We start from the raw sequence: 20,773 nt of genomic DNA, 5'->3' as shown, positions 1-20,773 counted from the left end.
TGAGTAGCAAGGAGTACTAAACAGGTACTCCTTGATGCACAGGTATTCATCATATTATTCTTGATATAATAAATCTACAGCTATTCATTGTACTATTCTTGATATAATAAATCATTTTTTCCCTTTCCTTTTCTTTTTTTTTTTGCAGCTGGCTACTAAGAAAATCTGAACTCTTGACCTTGGTCTTACCAACACCACGCTCTAACCAAGTGAGCTAACTAGCCAGCTCTTTGATACAATAAGTCTTAAAAAGAAGAAAATCCCAATGGTAATCTGTTAGAATTAATAACACTTAAAAGAACATTTAGTCCCTGCAAAACTGTTTTGCAAGTTTTGCAATATAATATTCCTTCCTTCCTCCATTAACTCATCCATCCATCAACATTTTATCAAATGCCAGCATGCAAGTCACTGTACTCCAGGTATCAGTCACCAAAATGGTGTATAAATTGTAAACTAACCGTTAAACAGCAAGCCAGGAATACTTAAGGACTGCTAATTCTGTTGTACTGTACAAACAAACTGGAAGCTAAACTTGTCTCAAAAACTTACGAGTCTGGTGACTTTGAGTAGCCACTGCCAAAGAGGCTGCGCAGAGAGCGTGGCGGCGAGATCTTGGCATCTCGGGAATAGAAGACCATGCACACATCCTTGGTGATGACAGCTGGCTGGATGCAATGATCCAGCTGAAAGTAGACAGGAGTGGATGCTAATGAAATGTAGGCAGAGTATCTGTGATCTGAGTCTGTGCACGAGTGTATTTGGAAAGCTGGTCCCAGATGTGGGGACTTGAGGATTTAAGCTCCACCAATTATTTCAATAGCAACTCAACAAATATGAGCAAGCTTAGGTGGTATTCCTTACAGATGCATTTCTTTTTCTTTTGTTTGTTTTTTTGTTTTGACTGGTAAGGGGATCACAACCCTCAGCACGGTGTGGTCTGCACTACACACAGCCAGTGAGTGCACCGGCCATCCCTATACAGGATCCGAACCCGCGGCCTTGGCGCTACCAGTGCTGCACTCTCCCAAGTGAGTCACGGGGCCGGCCCCAGATGCATTTTTTTTTCTGTGAGGTAAATGCTATTACTACCTCTGTTTACTAGATGAAGAAACTGAGGCACAGAAAGCTTGTCCAAGGACATACAGGCAGTAAGTGACAGCACAGGGATTTGAACTCAGATAGGCTGGTGCCAGGGTCTGAGCTGTTAAGCATTACTATACTGTCCACAGCTACAAAAACAAGAGGTGAAGTTTTCTTAAAAGCATACATTCTTTGAAGAATGATGATTAGGCTACTACTGAAGCTGAAGCTAGAATAAAAGTCATGTGACTTTTTGACTAAATAGAGTCCAGGAACAGAATCTAACATATTCAGAACAGTCAGCAAATATAATAAATAACTTAAGGATGCAGAGGAAGAAAGGAGGACAAAACAAACTGAATCTTTGCTAACCATTTCCTATTATAACTTGCCCACTGCTCAGGGCTGGCTGACTGCAGCAACTGAAGTTCTGGTCTCCTCACCTCTAGGTAGGCTGACAAAGTCATGTAGATCTTTTCTCCACAGGGTGTCACACGGTTCAGAAGAAGGGAGTTATGTAGGGAGCTGTCCCATACAGCCTCAAAACGGTAGAAGGTCCTAACATCAGAAAGACAAGAGGGAGTCATCCAAAAGTTGAAGTTACCTTAGTCCAGGTACTGCCACTGTCAGTAATCCTAAAGACTCTTAGACCAACCAACCAATGCTTTCAATTTATCAAAATCTAATAACACAGGGGAGCCCTTATCTAACTAGGAGGAAAAGGGACTCCCATCCTCTTGCCCCCACCCATAATTAAGTAGCACTTACAGTTATGCTGCTTTTTTTTTTTTAACGAGCTTGCCTCTGCCTATAATCATAGAAATAGTGTGATCAATCAAAAGGACTAAGATCAAAACGATAAGTGAATATGGACAGAAACTGAGAGAAGAAAGACTACTAATCTATCCTGTCAGTCAATAATGAGGGCAAGAAGCAAACAGTAATTTGTAAGCTTCAGTCTTTGTATCACATGAGGTCTCCACATCCTACAACCCGGTTCTGCTGAGCTTCAGAAACGTCACAAATATATCTGGGAGGATTAATGGTGGAAACAGGTAGAAAAATGTAAGTATAGAGACCCTTGTTTTAAATAAAAGATCAAGAGGTTATTCTTAGCTGATGTTTCAGTAAAAGAGAATGATTTTTTAACATCAAAGCCAGCCAAATGCTATCTATGTATTAGTTTTTTTTAAAAAAAGCCATTTGAAAATCAATCTTACATTTAAATAACAACCAGAAGCTTAATTTAATAGAGACCCGCAAACTGGTTTTGTAAGTTGTTCTAATATTGTTTTTTTTCTCTACTGGTAAAACATCATAGACCCTAATAGACAGTAATTCTTCCAGTTTAAGAAGTCTCATCTGAAATACTGTACTGAGTTCAATAGCAGTGTTACAGATCAACTCCAAATTCAACTCCATGGTTTCCCTTCTCAGATCTACATGACAAGCCTTGTCTACCCCATCACCACTAGCTCTCTGCAGATAGAACACAGCTCACCCAATTCATTTAGAAAGAATATTTGCTCATTCTGTTCCCTGCCCAATACCTTCTTCCTTACTCCTTCCCAAACAGTAAACTCACTACTGATGCCTCTTCTAGATTTCCTATGACAAATAGCTAGCATAACCCTCTCTTTAAACACACTCCCATGCTTCCTCCTCCAGAAACTATCAACAGAGAAGAGAATACATTTCTGAAAGTGAACTCCTTGACCACACCTCATCTTCCAAGTACCAGTGTGTGAGATCTGATCAATTCACTTTGTAGCTGCTTCTAGATCTAAGTCTTCTTCAGGTACTTGATACTGTCTTAAATGTCCGGCTTTTAAAGCAGCAAGTGTGGGTCAAGAAATTTTTCTACAAAGACACCAAAGGAATATAGGGGCAACTAACAAGACAGGCAAAGCCACCAAGTGACCCAAACAGCAACAGAAATGATGGATGATGGAAGTCTTTCCATAGCTCCTGGGCTCCCTGGGTTCAGCAGAAAACCCTTCATGCTCCGCGAAGCCCTATTTAGATCAAATTTTCATTTTAATTTGGCTTAAGACAAATCCTAATATTGGGTGATGATATCCACTACTTCAGCAGAAGCCACCTGAGAACACTTATCATCCTGAGAGCTGCTCTTTTATCGTGTCCCTGTTTTTGTTAAGGTACCAGGAATGCGGCCTACCTGTCCCATCACAGGGGCTGGATACAACTGTGCTAACGTGAAATAAACCCCTATTAAATAAAAATTATAGGATGCTGTTGTTTTGGACTAAATTCCTGCACTAGGTCCCAAAAGACCAGACTAAAAATCAAAACAGAGTCACCCCTGCTAAGTTCCATGTCACTTAGGCTGTGGTCTGACCTTTAGGTGGGAGAGATAATAGCCAAGTTTAAATCTTAAGTAGGTATGATAATAAAGTTCCCTCTGCTTTAATCCTTATACAAATGATATAGCCTGAAGTAATCTGATATTAACTAATCAGTTATTTTCCTATAGTTCTGATTTCCTGTTCCCACCGTACAAGAAAAGTAACTTTGAAATGACCAATCCATTCTTTCGTTACTTCTACTTTCATCAGCCCTTTTTCTCTCTATAAAACCATTCTCCTCTTGCTTGGCTCACTGGAACACTTATTCTATTCTATGGAATAACTTGTTGCCCAATTCTAGAAGTGCAATAAAGCCAATTGAGATCTTCAATTAAATTTGTTGTAATTTTGTTTTTGACACCCCCTTTCTTAGAGTGAGAGAATTTATGATGTTGGTGATATGTGACAGAAATTCCTACCACATTTGCCTGTGATTAGTGATTCACTAAATTCCAAACCATAGATAACACCTCCCAGAGTAACTACTAAGGTGACTTTTTCAACTGAGGCAAATGTTTTCAATTTGTATAAGAAGGCCTCTTCACATTTCTGTTTTCACATTAGGTTTTCACTTAACCTAAAGAGAAAATTTCACTGGCAGAAACCTGACTAACATAAAGGAAATTTTGACTCCACTAAAATCTTCTCGTACTAGGAAAAAAAAGTTTTTTCTTTTTTTTTGCTTTGAAGTTGCTGCAACACGTTCTTTTGTAATAACCACCACAGGTGGCAATTCTTGAGAGATGGTTGTAAGAAATACAACCAAGAATGCTGAAAAATGGCAGTTAAAGCAAGCTGGCAAGAGAATTTAGGGTTAGAAATAGGGCTGACTACTGAGACATGTTTTCCTATACAGCTCTTGAGATGGTTAGAAAATGATCCCATATGGATTTCTCAAGATGTTCCAAACAACAGCAGCACAAGAGAAGAAATAGGTTTCAGGGTGACTACTTTGAAGAATTTATTTCCTTGAATTTATTAATTATGAACAATTTAAAAACCAAGTTCTTACATTATGGTCACACCTGATGGACTCTCTTGAGTTCATTAGGAGAACATCTGAAATATGAACTGAATGGAGTCCAGATTAAGATATAAACTCATTAAACCGATAACATCAGCTAACTTGTATATATGCATATATATTAACATTTTAGGCTATATTGTCATGTATCATGTCTATCAGTTTTCTAAATCAGGTAAAGAGAGAGATGGGAAAAAGCTTTCTTCATCACCACACCAGGATATTCTTCTATTCCAAAAAGAAAATAGGTAAGACAAGCAACCTTGATAGGAGAAAGAGGTATGTTTAAAAATAAACAAAATATTTCTCACAGACTCAACTACCCAAATAACCAAATTAGTGTCTACTACTGCACAGGACAAAACAAAAAAGTGAATGGTTCTGCAAGGTTACACAGCAACAAATCTTTCAAGCTTTTGAGAGAGAGAAGACAAAGAGAACAGAAAACAAAGCCTGAGGTTCCGTATAAAATGAGAGGAGAAACATTCTACTTTATAATACAGAAGAGGAAAATTTGGAGGGGCATAAGAATAAAATGGACAAATTTACTGAGAAAATAATTTATGAGAAAATAATTCAGATTTATGAGAAAATAATTCAGAACTCTAGAAATTATTTAAGAAGCTATTCGCAAAACTGTACACACATCAGAAAAACTCAGGGCACAAAGGAGAAGTGTTTTAGGGTATAGGAGAGTGACTTAGGGTACAGGATAAGGTCTTGCTCTATGCTTAGTACAGCTAAGGTTTACCGGGGGGAAAAAACACTAAATTAAAATAGCAATCAAAGCAACATAAGACATAAAGTATTCTGGTAAACTAGAATCTTTATGTACAAAAAAGCAAACAGAAAATACCTAGGAATATCCTTATCAAGAAAGAGCCTGCAAAAATATAGAAAAGGCTTTTGTTAGTGCAGAAAAAAAAAAAAAAAAGAAAAGAAAAGCAGAAGAGAAAAAAATGTATACAAAAAAGACAAATTTGCTAGTAAGTAAAGTGAATTCAAGTGGACAACAATTAACAGAGAACTCAGTGGGGCACAATTTGGCAGCAGGCTTACAGTGACATGGGTCCCTCTCCTAAGACTTTCAATTAAAGAAAATGCTGGGTATAGAAGGGAATTTGGAGACCACCTCTATTAACATACCTTCCAGTTATGACTTAGTATTGGGAATAGGAGGAAATTGCCATAGAGTTAAGGGAAAACCACGTCAATTAGTTAACATAAATTTAGGACTGGGAAGAAGAGGAATAATGATCCTTGTCAATTATACTATCAATACATTAGTAAATCCCTCTGAGATACATACATTATACATCCAAATTGGAGTTCTACAAGTTCAACTTTAAACATTAAACCTTAGACAAATAGTACAAAAGCTCTCAAATTCCATTTAGCAACATAGGTTACCATATTAAGCTATGTTCTCCACAGCTGTAACATAAATACTGGTGTCCATTTTTCACTGAACATCCTAAACTACAGAGATGTCTCATATGCCCAGACAATTCGCTCCCAAGAGTTGAGTTCTGTGCTTATCAAGTGAAAGTAAAAAGTAATATCTGGTCTCAAACCTATTTATGCCAGTTGTACTTATTATAATTAGTTAATTCAATTAAATATTAGGCAAATCAATCAACTGTGAAGGCAAAAAGAATTTTTGTTTCTGTGAAAACAAAGGTGACTGTTTTTAAAAGATCTGATAATGATGAGTTGTTTAAAGATAGCTGTTAAATTAAGTTTGAGTGAGATAAACATAAAAGCAAGGGGAAAATGATCAAATGTTTAAATGACCAAATGTTAGTGATAGATGATAAAAAGTTTAAAGAATTTTGGACTTAGATTTTCTGCATAGGTTTCTAGTTCTTGTTCACCAAACTGAAAATTACAGAAGATGAATTATGGGTGTGGTTTTATGAGACAAACAATCAGAATTCCAACAAATGGTCATGTAATTAAAGAAAAGGCCTTGGCCCTACAGCAAGAACTTGATAAATTAATGTACATTCATATAGTTTAAATTAAAACAAAAATGTTTAAAGTGGATTATCTTTCTATTATTCTTGACTTTAGCCAACTTTTTGATTAACTAACTCTAAACTTCTATTATATAAGATAAGCTGCTTCTAACAAAGCCAAATTCATTTTCTCCAGCACCTGACCTGCTGCTAGACATAAATCAAAGGACTTTTCAAGGTTACTCTAATGCAGACAAACTTAGCACAACCAAATTTCTACCAAACACCATTTTTCCCTGTGTATTTTGATAATTACCATAGGGAAATTTAATTCAGTTTTCACAGTTGCAAAGAAAATGTGAATGCCAGCTAAGCACTGGCTATAAAATATCTAGCAGAAGAGAGAAAACGGAGTTACTGCTAACTTCAGAGAAATGATATTGTTCACAATTTGGCCTAGGGATGGTCAAAGCACCCCTCTTTATCTCTGCCACCCCTCCCCCTACAGCTCCTCTTATATGCAAAAAAGCAAACAAAAGTTTGTTCCTTTTTTCTCTTCCATATAGCAAAAGTATAATACAAGAACACAATGGAAAGAATTAATCCTGGCCCAAACTTTTCTTTCTGTTTCTGCCTACTGTCTTATTTTCCCCTTCCCTCTTCTCAACACAGATGCAAGCAAGTTTCTCTAGAGCAAAGAGAAGTGCAGGGAAGTCTTGTAACTTGAAGGCAGCATTCTCAGCCCACATCAGAACATGCAGCTGCTCCTGTTTCCCAGCCGTGATGATATGAAGAGAGGGAATCTTTGAGACAATGACATAATTCCTTGGAGCGGGGGGGGGGGGGGGGGGGGGGGATGGGGCCGGGGGCATAAGAGTCCCCCAGCAGGTTTAGTTCCACTCTACAATGGGAAAGTAAAATGGCTACATACTTTACGCAATGTCTGTAATCACATGATTATAAAAGGGAATTTTAAGAGAAACTTAATTTATCACACCTTTACACATAAATGAAAATGAAAAGCAAATACTGAGAATAATTGAGCCTACACTAGCAGCAGCAAAGCCTAAACATAAGAGGCTTGCCTCAGTATCCCTTGGAGGGCACATTTCCATGATACTCAGGAGTGAGAAGCCTTTCTCCATAGCAACCACTTCACAGAAAAACATTTAGTCTTAGCAATATTTACTTATTTAGATGCTAGCCAGTCCAGGGATCGAACCATGGACCTTGGTGTTATCAGCACCACATTCTAACCAACTGAGCTAACCAGCCAGCCGCTAGGCTTAGCAATAATTAATTTGTATTTTTAAACCCTTGGGTAGCATGCCGAGTTTTCTTTTTCTTTCTTTCTTTCTTTTTTTTTTTTTTGACCAGTAAGGGGATCGCAACCCTCGGCTTGGTGTCGTCCGCACCATGCTCAGCCAGTGAGCGCACCGGCCATCCCTATATAGGATCCGAACCCACGGCCTTGGCGCTAACAGCACCGCACTCTCCTGAGTGAGCCACGGGGCTGGCCCTGAGTTTTCTCTTTACTGATTTTTCTTTATTGTGTTGCATCTACTCAAACTCCATATGGGATAGGACATTTCCATCTCTAAGGGTAACTGATCACATACACATGTCTTTGATTGTTTCTCTCTTTCTTTTTGGAGAGCTGGGTGGGCAGGGGAAGAAACAGGGATTTTTGAAGTGAGAAGGGAACTAGTTTCTTCACCTGAACTAGGAGTCATGAACAAATGAGGAATCTAATGGTGTACTGATCAACCCCCACAGGGGCTGACTCATCGTGCTGCTCAGGGTGCCCCACCTGCTGGAGTTGTGGGAAGACTTCAGGTACTTGGCAGAAATAATATTTAGGGAGAGGATGGCATCAACTGCAGCTTCATCCACCTCAGGCTTATTCCTAATCCGGCCTAAAAGAAAGAATAGTGAAACCAGAACATGGACACATTTAAAAGCAAAACATAAATTCATTAAGCCAAAAAGAGACTTTCAAATCTTTGTGGTACTTCAGGTACTAGAAGAGTCATTTGGTTACCTGTAGGGTTCTCCCTTCTTCTCCACAGTCTGTCTTTCCTTTACTTCCCACATTTAATCAATTGTGAAACCTTACTGATTCTTTGTTCATAAAGAGTTTCTCATACTCATCCCAACTTTTATTTCCAATATCACTGTCCTGCTCACAAAGGCCACCTTCCCCTCCAAGCTTGTAATAGTCATTTAACTGGTCTCCCTGCTTCTCACATTTCCCCTGTTCCAATCCATTTTACACTCATATAAATTTCTTAAGCCACTGACTTTATTATACTGCTCTCTTGTTCAAAATCCTACAACTCTGTTTTCAAATTAACAGTAGGGGATGCAGAATCGCACAGATGTTAAGAGCACCATCTCTGAATGTTGGACTGTTTGTGTTCAAATCTTGGTTCCAATTCTTATTAGCTGTGAGGCTTTGGGCATAATACTCAACCTCTCTGAGCTTCAGTTTCCTTATCTGTGAAGTTAGAATAACAATTCTTCCCTTACCTGATGGGGATTAAATAAACTAATACTGTTAGAACATTCAGAAAAGCAATTGACACATGATAAACACTACATAAGAGTCTGTTAAATAAAATAAATTGCAGGGTTCTTCAGAGAAGCCTTAGCAACCATTGTCTCTATATCCTCCCCCACACTTTCTGGTCAGAAAGCATCTCTTCTGTTTTGTATACTAGTGTTCCATATAAAAAATAATTTTGAAAAAGCTTGAAAACCACTGCCCCAGACAAGGTAGAATATAATCTCCCTTCCAGGAGTTCTTAATCTGGCTCAAAGAACCATAAGTGGTCTGTGGATAGAATTCAGGGGGTCCACTGAGCTTGGATGGGAAAGAAAATCACATATTTATTTTCATAAACTTTTTCTGAAATTTAGCATTTCATTCAATTATGAAGGAAGGCAATAAACCACAGAAGAATTAGCAGTAACTCTGACTCTGTCCCCAGCAGAAACCACAGATGTTTTCATATCACGCTAATGCAAAATATCTTTCTCATTCATCACCACTTTGAAATTATGGTAATAAGACCAGCTACTAAATCATGTAATTTAATGAATCAATAAAGAAGAGCTTACATTACAGATTTGTTTAATATTTTAACAACTGTATTGCAATATTATTAGTTTCCTTTGTAATCCTAAGTACTTTACTTTCCATGGTTAAAACATAATTCTGAGGCTTCACTACTGCCGAAGAGGTCCGTGGCAACAACAGTTCCAAACCCTTCCCTTAGACTAGCATTCTAAATCTCATACTATTTAGTCAATATGCCTTAATTTCTCCACTCTGGTCTTTGCTTTATAGCCATTTCCATGTTAGATATATTCCTCTCTAACTCAAAATGTCCTAGAAAACAAAAGAGTAGTTTCAAACTCAAGGCTTTTACATATTCTCCACAGTCTGTGTTCTCCAGTACAGTCTTCCCCACATTCTCTGTGCTCCAAACAGGAAATAATGACTTCTCTAAAAAGCCTGGCTCTGTCCTCAGCCAATGGAATGTACTCACCTACCACTAGTTCACGAACATCTTTCCAGTGAAGCTCACTCCCCTTTTCATGGATAATGGTCACTGTGATCCTTCTTTGGATGCCCTAGATAATGGAGAAGGGCTGCAATTTAGTTGGAGCAATCTATCATTTCCTCTTGTTTGTTGTTTACTGGATTGTATGGTGTGGGAATGGAAAGGAAGGAGAGGTATGGAGAGGGAAAATGCTGTCCACACTGTTATTTTAAATAAAGGGGAACGGGTCAAGGACTGAGGAATAGTTGGGTTCTAATACGGTTTTAAGAACAGATGCCCAGATTGTATGTGCCAGAGTATAGGACCCCCAGCCCCTATGCCCACCTGTCATAAGCATTTTTGAGCACTAACTGAATCTATATTTAATTTACTAAAGGGGGACCTACATTTCATGACCAGATTTTTTGTCCATTGAAACCTTCATCCTCAACCCCAATTAAGAACTTTTGGCTATGAAAGCACAGAGCTTCCAAACATCATGAAATGAAGTGTAGAAAATGACATGGGAGCCACACAAATGTTAATAGTTGAATGAAATAAACTCTTTTTCAAATAGCTACTATAAAATATACTTATATATAAAAGCAAGGGTATATGTAAGCGAAGATCTGAGGAAGAAACATTAAAAAACAAACATAAAAAGAAGAAAAAAAAGGACAAGAAAACAGGATAATGGCCCTCACCTCAAACCTCCCACCTTTGAAACAGATGAAATGAAGAGAAAAAAGAGTTATGTTTCTTATTTTAACCTCTTTTGGGTATTACCTCATAGGCCTATTTTGCTCCCTCATTAGTACCTGATGAAGCAAAAACGTCCCCTGGCACGGCAAGCCTGCTGTGTGGTCAACCACAGCTGGAATATACCTATAAAAATAGAAATGCAAAAGAAAAGTTAAGTGCTACTTCGATTGGCAAAGTCTCTCCTGGTTGCTTTAGCCCCCAGTGGTCTTTGTTATTCTAAACTCTGACCCCATGTCTCTCTCACCGTTCTGGCATTTTATCATACAGTCATTTGTATTTACTAACCCCTTTCCACATATCTATGCCACATCATCCTTACTAGACTGAAGTGCTCAAAGGACAGTAACATCTATTTGTTCCATCCCAGCCCCTTACATAAAAAATACTCAATGAATAATGTATAACAGCTATGGCAATTGACAGGAAGTAAGAAACAGATAATTTCAGATTCTAGATGGTTTTTTTAAGATTCAGAAAGCAATTAATTCAGTAGAAACCATTACTGTAACTACTTCTCCCTCATAATGCAAATTATAATCACATTATAGATCTATAGAAAGGCAAATTCCTCAAAGCAATGTCACTACTGACAACTACCTGAAGGATCAATAGAGCCATACTTAACATTGTGTCCTACACACAGTAGGAACTTAATAAATGTTTCACAGTGATGATTGTGATGGTGGTTCTCAGCATTATACACAGAGGAATACTAGGATTTACCCTCTACCCTTTCCATTAACTGATACAGTCCCTTGCCACTATTCAGCAGGAAAATCTCTATTTTTGTTCTTCCAAAAGCATTTTGCTTGTCACAACTGAAGGGGAAGTGCTACCAGCGTCTTGTGAATAGAGCCTAAGAATGCTGCAAAATAACCTACATTACATGGAACAGCCCCCCACGACAGAGAATTATCTGGCCTAAACTAGTGCCCAGGTTGAAAAGCCCTGGTCTAGGGAAACATTCTGCCCCTCAAACCCCTCACTGAGATTAGTAAAGAAGGTCTTGACCATATTCTGTGCAATATGCTCCTTTCTTTGCTACTGATAAAACCCACTATGTAGGTGGTTTTCCCCCATAACAAAGTGCCAGTCTCCATTACCTTGCTGTTGCTGACAAGAAGGCACATTATTATGCTGGATAGTCAGTTCTCTGACAAACATCTGATTCAAAGAAAATTACCAAGACCACCAAAATTCAATTAAAAACTGGGATTTGACAGTAACAATGATTCATGAACCCAAATGCAAGAGACTCAAAATTACCCTTCCTAATTTTGAAATACTTTGCCTTATTTAAAAGTTTAGAAAGTTAGACTTACTCTCCCGTAGGCTCCAGTTCACTGATCTCAAACCAAACCAGAAGGTCATACTTGCTCATGCTCTGGCCAAGGCTGGTTTTGCTCATGGTGTTTAACTTGGTGGCTGGAACTTTTGAAAGTTTTTAGAAAATGTCAAAATTTGGTTCAAGTCTACTCAGCAAAAGTATAAGCTTGTCTAATGTCAGTCTTCAAGAACACACTTGGGAAAGGCAACAAGAGTCAGGGGATAGATTTCAATGCAGATGACCCAGAGAAACTTCAACATCAACTTTGTTACTACCTCTAAATTCAGAGAATGAGGAAAATGAAGAGTCAGTATCTTTTTTCCTCTCAACAAACTGTCTCCAAAGATGAGAAAACAGGTTTCATGCAGAATAAATGTGCTCACAAAACCACTAAAAAATCTTCCTATTCTAGAATCTCACATTTTGTGGCATGCAGAGCACTGTAATAATGTGAGAGAGACCATGCTTGGAAAGTACCTGGGTAGAGCCTTGACATCACAGGGGCTCATTCAAAGCTGGTGTGGTGACCAGCCCAGCGGCTTCCAAACCTCCTTATACATAAGAGTCACCTGGGGATCTTAAAGATGAAAGCCCAGGCCATGCCCAGATCAACTAATCACAATCTTTACAGGGACACAGTCCTTCCTCCATGAGGTTTGAAGTTCCCCAGGTGATTCCAATGTGCACATAAATTTGGGAACCACTGGTCTAATCTGTAAATACAGGATTCAGTAAATGATCTTATGTTACACATTTTCTTCAGATGTAAATTCCATATTCTTAACTGTGTGTATGCTATGGGACTTTAGTTAAGTCGCTTAACCTCTGTGAGTCTATCTGGCCAGCCACCAAAAAAAAAATCAAGCAGAAAGATAAAATGTGGATCACAATAGTTAGTCTGTTATCTTGAAAAGGCATTGTGAAATTCCACTAACATAATGTATATAAAGGGGCTTTATGAATCATATAGCACTATCTGAATGTGTAGCCTATCAGCAGCATTCACCCCAGCTGAAATTCACATGAATTGGTGATGCGAGTCAGAAAAAAAACAGGGTTACTGATTCTGACAGTCATCTAAAGGTCAGAAAGCAAAACCAGACGTATTAAAACAAAACCAACTGCTAGTAAAAATCTTCAAAATTAAAGCTATTATTGCAAAGAATCCAAACGGACAAATATAAGGAGCCCCTCACCTCTAGGGTGATGTGAAAGAGGCACAAGTAGAGAAGGTGCTTCATAAAATCTCTCTGAAGGAAATGTGATATGATCTTGACAATGTGCCAAACTCTACATTCAGGTCAAGTAGCAAACAGATGTCAGTGTTTCATACACAGAGAGCCAGGCTTGAGGACAAGCCCCTGAGGCTGATTCTACATCTAAGGCAGAGCTAATTTAGCTACTAACCATCTCGTTTGGGTACCCTCTCGCTCTGGCAGCTGGGAACTGGCAGAAAGAGAAAAGGTGGCAATGGGTCAGCCTCATCCTGGAAGGTGGCTGCAGCAGAAGATGCGAGCACAATGGCGTGCTCAGAAACCGTGTCCAACACATGCACATTCACATAGCCAGACACGAGAAACCGAATCAGCTCAATCTTTCTCTCGTGGTCTGATGGCAGATGGAGATGAGGAGTACACAGAGGGTGGAGAATGAGCACGGGGAAGGGGAGGATTTGGTAAGTGGGCAATGAGGAAAAAGGACGAAAATAAAGAAAAATCAAAACAAGACAAGTGAGCATGCAGAATAACTTTAATATGCAAAGAAATGCCTAGTCATCTGACAGTTATGAAGAGTTACACATAAAGCATAGAGATTTAGGTACAGGGAGGTAATCAAAATCTGCAATAAAACCAGAGAATTGGCACAGATGGAGCCCTATTGTTTCTTACTTCCTATTTTAAAGCTGGAACCAAGAATTCTAGTTTCTGCTGGATACACACAGAGGAGCAGAAACACATAAAGACCCATAAAAGAGGAACAAGAATTCGAATATGGTTTTTATCTGGAGTGTCATTCAGAATAAGAGATGTATTCACGCAGAGAACATCATCCAAAGAATGTAGCTAGTGCTCACCTGGCTTGGAGAGTGGCATGGGTGGAGGGAAGAATCGTCGAGATGGTTGAGGTGGACTGCAAAGAAAGGAAAATAAACTTCAAGACTAAAAAGAGTCAGATGTTGATATTAATGGCATGTTTAAATTCCCTTTAAGGAAACAGGTCTTTTCGCATTTTCAACTCTGGCATAACACCAGAGAGTAAACATAATCCCACATAGTGAAACAGGCTAAAACATTTTAATAAAAATCCCCCTGTAAATCTTAGCTAATGAATGAAATAAGAAAATTCTTCTGTTGATATTGACACTCTGCCATCATCAAAAAGTCCCTATTGTGGCTCTCTCATCAACTGTGATGACACCACTTAGAGCTTCTGCTGCACTGAGTTGTGGGACACTACACAGCTTTCATGTTATATCCCTACTACCTCAATTTTCTGCCCTATTCCAAGTCTCTTCCTACAAAAAGAGGGTATTCAAGGTCATCTGGGCAAAATTCAATTTGTTCTATATAAATTAGTAATTAGATGCCTAGAAAAAGGTGGTGACATTTCTAAAGAGGAAACATGGGGTTATACATAAAACTGTTATTTAGTTATCTTAATCCTTCAAAAGATTTCTTCCTTTCCAGGAATTGAGGAACTAAAAAACAAAACAGTAACAACAACAAAAATCTTTGCTCATCTGGTCCAAACCTGTTGAGGTCCTGTCCTTGCAGATGAAGTGGGTGCTGCTGATAATGCCCAAAGACTTCAAATACAATAGGCTTGGTTTTGATATATTCCACAAATGATTCTGTGACTTCCACTGCAATCTAATAAGGAATAAAGCCAAGCAAGATTAGGAAAAGATTTATTATAAGAAAACACACATTTGTGCGTCAATCAGAACTTTGGTACTGTTGAGTATCCAGTATGTTCTGGGTATTTTACTATGTAGGGCTCCTGCACAAAAAGATAGCGGCTGCCCTCTGGTTTTCATTCTAAAGTAATTTTACTAAGCTTCAGGCACTCAAGACTCTCCACGAGTTTCTCCAACTGACCTTGGCCCCCTTCTGCCCTTCAAACACTTTAGTTTCCACATAGTCAAACTCACCTGCTGCTCCTTTCACTTGCTCTCTCTCCTCCTATGCCAGGACCAGCCCAAGCTGAAACCCTGCTACCCGGAAGGCCTTTCCATCTCTCCATGCATCTAAGTCACTCTTGTACTTCAAGGCCCAGCTCAAATAGTAACAATAAGAAACACATGCATTGCCTGTGGACTCTGTGCCAGGCACAACGTCACGTCTGACGTACCTTTTCTTACTTACACTACAGCCCTCAGGAAGCTCCCCCACTTCCTTTCTCCACCATCCCTGCTCCAATAAAACTGTAACTTAAAATATCTTTCCATTAATGGAAATAACTTTCCCTTTCTTTACTCCCACTATATTTTATGAATATTTTTCTCATGTCTCTATCTTGTACTAATGTTATGTATGCATTTTACTTCTGCTAACATAATTCTAAGCATCTTGGGGGTATCTGTGATTCATCTGCATTCCCCAAAAATGTCAGGCACAGTCCTTACACATAGCACCAACCAATGTTTATCTGATACATGCATGCTCATATTTATACAAGCATGAAAAAGAAAAGTGTACTTTGTGTTTGCTTGTTCCATCTTTGCAGTTGTCCTTTCCTCCTTCACTTTACATGGTTAGGAAGAGAATGAGAGGCAGTTTCATGTAGTAGTGAAGATCCTGGACACTAAAGCCACATTTCTCTTGGTTCAAATCCCATCCCTGCCTCTTCCTAGCTTTCTAACCTTGGTGAGTGACTTTAACTGCTCTGTGCCTCAGTTATCTCAGCTGTACCATAGGGATTATTATAGTCCCTGGTGTAAAGGTTAGGATTAAATGACACGTGAAAACATTCAGAACAGTGACAGACACAAAATAAACTCTCAACAAAGGTTTGCTATTGTGATGAGGATGATGACTTCTGAATAGAGTTTGAGTGAAATTTCCTATAAGAGATGGAAGGTCTGTTTTCTCACTCCATGTATGAAGACAGTTGTAAGGGGCATTAATGGGTTAATTATAGTAATAGCTGCAAGGAAACAGACTCTGAATCTTAATTTAGCTACAGAAGGTATTTAATATTTTCTACATTACTTGCAACCAAACAATATAAGTATCTTAGGGTTTAAAGGACAATGCATTAACAAAATTCATATTAAACAAGCTTATTTTTCTAGGACAGAAACACTAAAACAACTCACTACATTCAAACAGCTGGAAGAGTTTATTGGCACACCACTCACTGGGCCCATTGTAATTCCGCTAAGAAGGCTCCCTGCTAAGAGGATTACCTCACCACTCTGGCCACTCCCTCTATTGTTTATTCTTCCCTCCAATCTCCCTTTAGTACAGCAAGCAGCTCCGCCTCACATTGTCACATTATCATCCTTCCTCAGCTAAGAAAGCCAGGTACCACAAACCTGATGTTTGGCGAAAATGTTCATGCCACTTACATTCTGCACATGATAAAAGCCCAGGGGACTTCCTCTGCCATTGTTTTTGAGGGGTTCAGTGGAGAATGCTTCATCATGGCGATGCAAAAAGCTTAATAAAAAAATAAAATACATGAATGTTGCATCAGTTTCATAAGGATCTCTGTTTTAAGAGCCCAACTCAGATCCTATGGAAGCTTCCTACCTAAGCAGATTCTTTTAACAGAGCTAAGTTATTTACATTTCCTTGGCAGAAAAGTGTCCATATCACACAGATAGCATTTTAGATTTTATTTCCAAAAATGACTGAAAAATTCACTGACTCTGATCACTTCACTATGTGGGTGATATGAAAGAATGCCTTAGAGAGAGTGAAGAAGTGAATTCAATGAATTCCTATTCCTCTGAAGAAGACTCAAGCTTCTATGAGGTAGAACTAAAGCCTGTGGGTGGTGTACTTGCCTAGGAGTCTCCAATATCCAGCTAAGAGTGGATTCAAATGTGACCTCTTCCAGGAAGTCTTCCCTGACTTACCCTGACAGTTTTGTGTTCCCACAGCACTAGGGACCTATTTTTCCTCAACAGCAATGATTTCACTGTTTGTAATGCTGTCTCCCCATCAGACACACATAAGGCTCAACACATAGAAGATACTCCAGAAATATTTGTTGAATCAATGGGCTATGTTTATTTACTCTCACAGATAGTGAGATTTTATTGCTCTCTCTGCCTCCCTGTTATTAGTCTGAAATAAAAATAAGTGGAGAGTTAAAGAATATCCAACACAAACATTTATTGCCAGACATTAATATCCATCAGAAGGACAGCCCTATCGCCACAAGAAAAAAGGGAAAAAAAGAAAATAATTAGAGAATAGACGGGAGAGAATAGTAGTATGAACTCCTTGTCTTCCAAATGAGTTCACCGAGTCTGAAAACAGTAGTGTACTTTTGCCAAGTGCTCCATACATCAATGATGCATTGCTGGCACTATAGCATCCTGCACCACGAGTATCCTTTTCTATTTTCTTTCTTCTCATTTCTTTTTCCCTCTCCTTCTCTTCTTTTTTTTCCCATTTTTTTCCTTCTCCTGACCACGCACTGACACACTGTACCTGCCACAGGTCCCCCCATGAGTATTAGTTGACCTGACCTACACTCCTCTAATGCTCTGCCACTGTAGGAGGTACAAATATCCTGGGGTTCCACTGGTGACACAAAAACTCATTCACACCATTCTAATAACTATATCTTCCCTACACAGGCCAGATGAGTGTTTATAAAAACCGAGGAAGACTCTGCGTCTTCTCCCAACATGAGTCAACATGCCCCTTTCCTCCACAGCTAATACCAGGTGGAGATGCTGCACTCTTTTTAGGAGATTTTAGTACAAAGATCAACATATTATTATTATTGTTACTTCAGACATCAGTTAATCAAATAGGGCTTTTCCATAAAACATATCAGTTACCTGATTAGAATAATAGTAAAAGTTCCAAAAAACTGATTCATCTAGCCAATTCCATCCTACTGTAAATTAAAGGCTAATAGCAAAAACACACCAAATAGGCAAAATCAATACTAGATGGGTAATATTCCAACAATTTTGCATTATAGTAAATGATATTATTAGTGGCTTACTATGTAGTAATCACATTTAATTCTGGACTTGGCTAAAACCTATATAAAAGGAATGCTTTATAAACTGCATTAGGACCCACCCCCAAGAAGGCTCAGGCCCACACTGAGGTGAGAGGGATGGCAGAACTTTAAAGCAGCCTTTTGGTAGCACCAGTGGCAAACTGTGGGCTTTAGGTATGAAGCAGGTCAAACTTCATTCTCTTGTACTGCAGCCCTTTCCAAGTTTGAAAAGGTATATTGATGTTTGGAGGTACTAAAACTTAAGAGCCGTAAAAAAGTGTTTTCCTAGGGAAGTCTTGGGAAGAAAGAACCTAGATGATAGGGTTCAAGAGGGTCACAAGACATAAAAAGCTTCTAAGTGGATGAGAAATGAGACCTGTCACACCTTTTCTACATACTAGAGCTTTTTTCAGTTGATGCAGAACATCACTCTTATCTACGTTATCAAAATTTGCCTTTTCCCAAGTATTAAATAGGCATAATTGGTGGCTAGATAATTTGTTGCTTTCAGACTTGTTTATTAATAAGACACTTCAGCATGAAGAGTACTAAAAAGACTGGTACACAGGCTTATCTGGATCAGACTATATTCCTGGCAGAGTGGGACAGTAGTATACAAGAGAACCCTCTAGCAGGATGTGTGGCACACTCGTCCCCACAAGGATCCCTGTTCATTCCAGTGCAGGTTTCTGGTTCTTACTCCTGTCTAGAGTGAAGAAATTGTTTTCCTTCAGAGACTGGTAATCTTTGATCTCTCAAGAGTGTTTACATCTCACATAAGTAAAGCACTCTGCAGTGCACAAAGGATGTTATCTCAGTTAACAGCTAGTTAGTTAAGTAGGCAGGGCAAAGAGGTAGCTTACTTGAACTGACAGAAGATATCTGCATACTCTGGGAGGATTCCACTGGCCTGCAACACTGTTACTCGGAAAGTGAAGGCACTGCCCAGTTTCAGGTGGTTGCCAATCTCTTCAGAAAACCCTTCCATTACCATCTTACCATCCAGCAAAGTGCTTGACTTCAAATCTAAAGAGGGTCAAACAAACACATATATGATTCAAATAATGCAAAGAGGAGGAAGTCGGGCATTCTTTCCATTCCTAGTACAGGAAAGTGACTATGCCCCATGACAATGATCAATATTTTCCCCTCTTTAAAAATTTTGTCCTTGATCATAGTAAACTCTGTCTACATACCCAAGTCATTCATTCGATTGATTTCTTCTGGAGGAGTGATGACCTCAGAACTCTGACCCTGTCCTTCCACAATCCTCAGCTCTTCCAAGGACAGACCAGAACGAGTCATTGCAACTGAAGAAAAGTCGCTCTGAAAACAAGGCAGGGGTAGGTATGTGATAAAGTAATATAAAAATGTATTTTCCCCCAGTTTCCTTACTTCTGTTTATTTGCTCAACAAATAATAGTGACTAGAAAATCATGTGGATTAACAGATGTCTGAGAAAAAGCAATACAATAAAATATAAATATTGGGTCTTTACCTCTGCAAATGATAGACGTGACCCACATTCTATTGAACAACTCTGTAGTTACCTGCATCCTATATTTTTTAGTTCTGGTAGGGGAATTGGTCTTCAATGCTGAACATTTCCTTATAAACCCATCTACGTCCTTCTCGTTCCACAAGGTTTTCCTTCCTCCTGAAGGTTTCTCACCTGATTAAAGTACTCATTATCAAAAGATATTTTAGCCGTTCCTGACTGTCGAATTCCAGAGCCATAATCAGGAGCTTCTTCATCCGCTAAGTAGAAAAAAAATTAGCAAGGATTGAATGAAACCTCATATGGGGAGTGGGGGGAATGACTCTTACTGGATTATAAAATAAATAGGAAAGTTCTTTTGTATAAGAAAGAAAGAATGACACCGAAGTAGTAAAATTACATGGCTGCTTCCAACTCTACCTATGTAGATTTACCAACCTCTTTAGCTCAAATGAGACTAGTTAATGAAGAATTGGCTATATTCTTGAGACTGCTTCAAATGCCATACCTAGAAATACTGTCAGCCTCTATCTTGGCAAGATTATATTCAATAATATACAACAAAATTTGAAAATATTATACTGTACTTGTGGAGGAGACTTCCATAAACTCAAAGCTGGTGATTGTGTCACAGGTTTCCATGGGGATAAGGCTGAAAGGTAACTAAACAGCGCAGTGTTTGGAAGTTAAGAAAGAAAAATTACAGGAAATGGCCACATTCTTTCCTCAGAATGTAGGTTGGATCATGGAAAAGAGGAAAATATAAAAATCTTTATCCATGCATTACATAATAGCGGCCAAAGAAATGTCCATTAGAGAGAGAATGTCCTGAGAGAAAATTAGGCAAGAAAAAGTCCCAAAAATCCTTTGTTAATTCTGAAGCAGTTAAGATACATTATGTAAAATGCCAATGAATTTTATAAAGTAAATCCAAGAGTTATTCTTCATGTTAAAGGAAATCTCTTTATCCCATTATTCACAACAGTAGTATCCCAGACTAAACAAAATCTATTTATGATTC

At 38.6% G+C, this 20,773-nt stretch overlaps 1 protein-coding gene across 14 annotated transcripts in view; it reads right to left on the bottom strand.

The window, feature by feature from the left end:
- Positions 1–20,773, bottom strand: part of KIF1B (kinesin family member 1B) — a 133,954-nt gene that overhangs the window by 13,464 nt on the left and 99,717 nt on the right. For 9 of the 14 annotated variants that reach the window (XM_063106852.1, XM_063106851.1, XM_063106862.1 and 6 more), the window contains 13 exons: positions 19,927–20,012; positions 19,451–19,580; positions 19,118–19,280; positions 16,636–16,726; positions 14,817–14,935; positions 14,140–14,195; positions 13,473–13,511; positions 12,061–12,169; positions 10,795–10,861; positions 9,983–10,067; positions 8,242–8,347; positions 1,527–1,641; positions 553–686 (listed from right to left, as the gene is read on the bottom strand). In XM_063106852.1, the coding sequence (XP_062962922.1) occupies positions 553–686; positions 1,527–1,641; positions 8,242–8,347; positions 9,983–10,067; positions 10,795–10,861; positions 12,061–12,169; positions 13,473–13,511; positions 14,140–14,195; positions 14,817–14,935; positions 16,636–16,726; positions 19,118–19,280; positions 19,451–19,580; positions 19,927–20,012 (1,300 nt within the window). The remainder of the gene's footprint in view (positions 1–552; positions 687–1,526; positions 1,642–8,241; positions 8,348–9,982; positions 10,068–10,794; positions 10,862–12,060; positions 12,170–13,472; positions 13,512–14,139; positions 14,196–14,816; positions 14,936–16,635; positions 16,727–19,117; positions 19,281–19,450; positions 19,581–19,926; positions 20,013–20,773) is intronic. The other 5 variants (XM_063106854.1, XM_063106857.1, XM_063106859.1 and 2 more) reach the window with 1 other exon arrangement.

The sequence above is a fragment of the Cynocephalus volans genome, chromosome 8 (genome assembly GCF_027409185.1).
Source record: "Cynocephalus volans isolate mCynVol1 chromosome 8, mCynVol1.pri, whole genome shotgun sequence".
Classification (NCBI taxonomy): Eukaryota; Metazoa; Chordata; class Mammalia; order Dermoptera; family Cynocephalidae; genus Cynocephalus; species Cynocephalus volans.
Note: the sequence above shows the minus strand (reverse complement) of the source record. Positions and strands in the feature narration are given on the sequence as shown.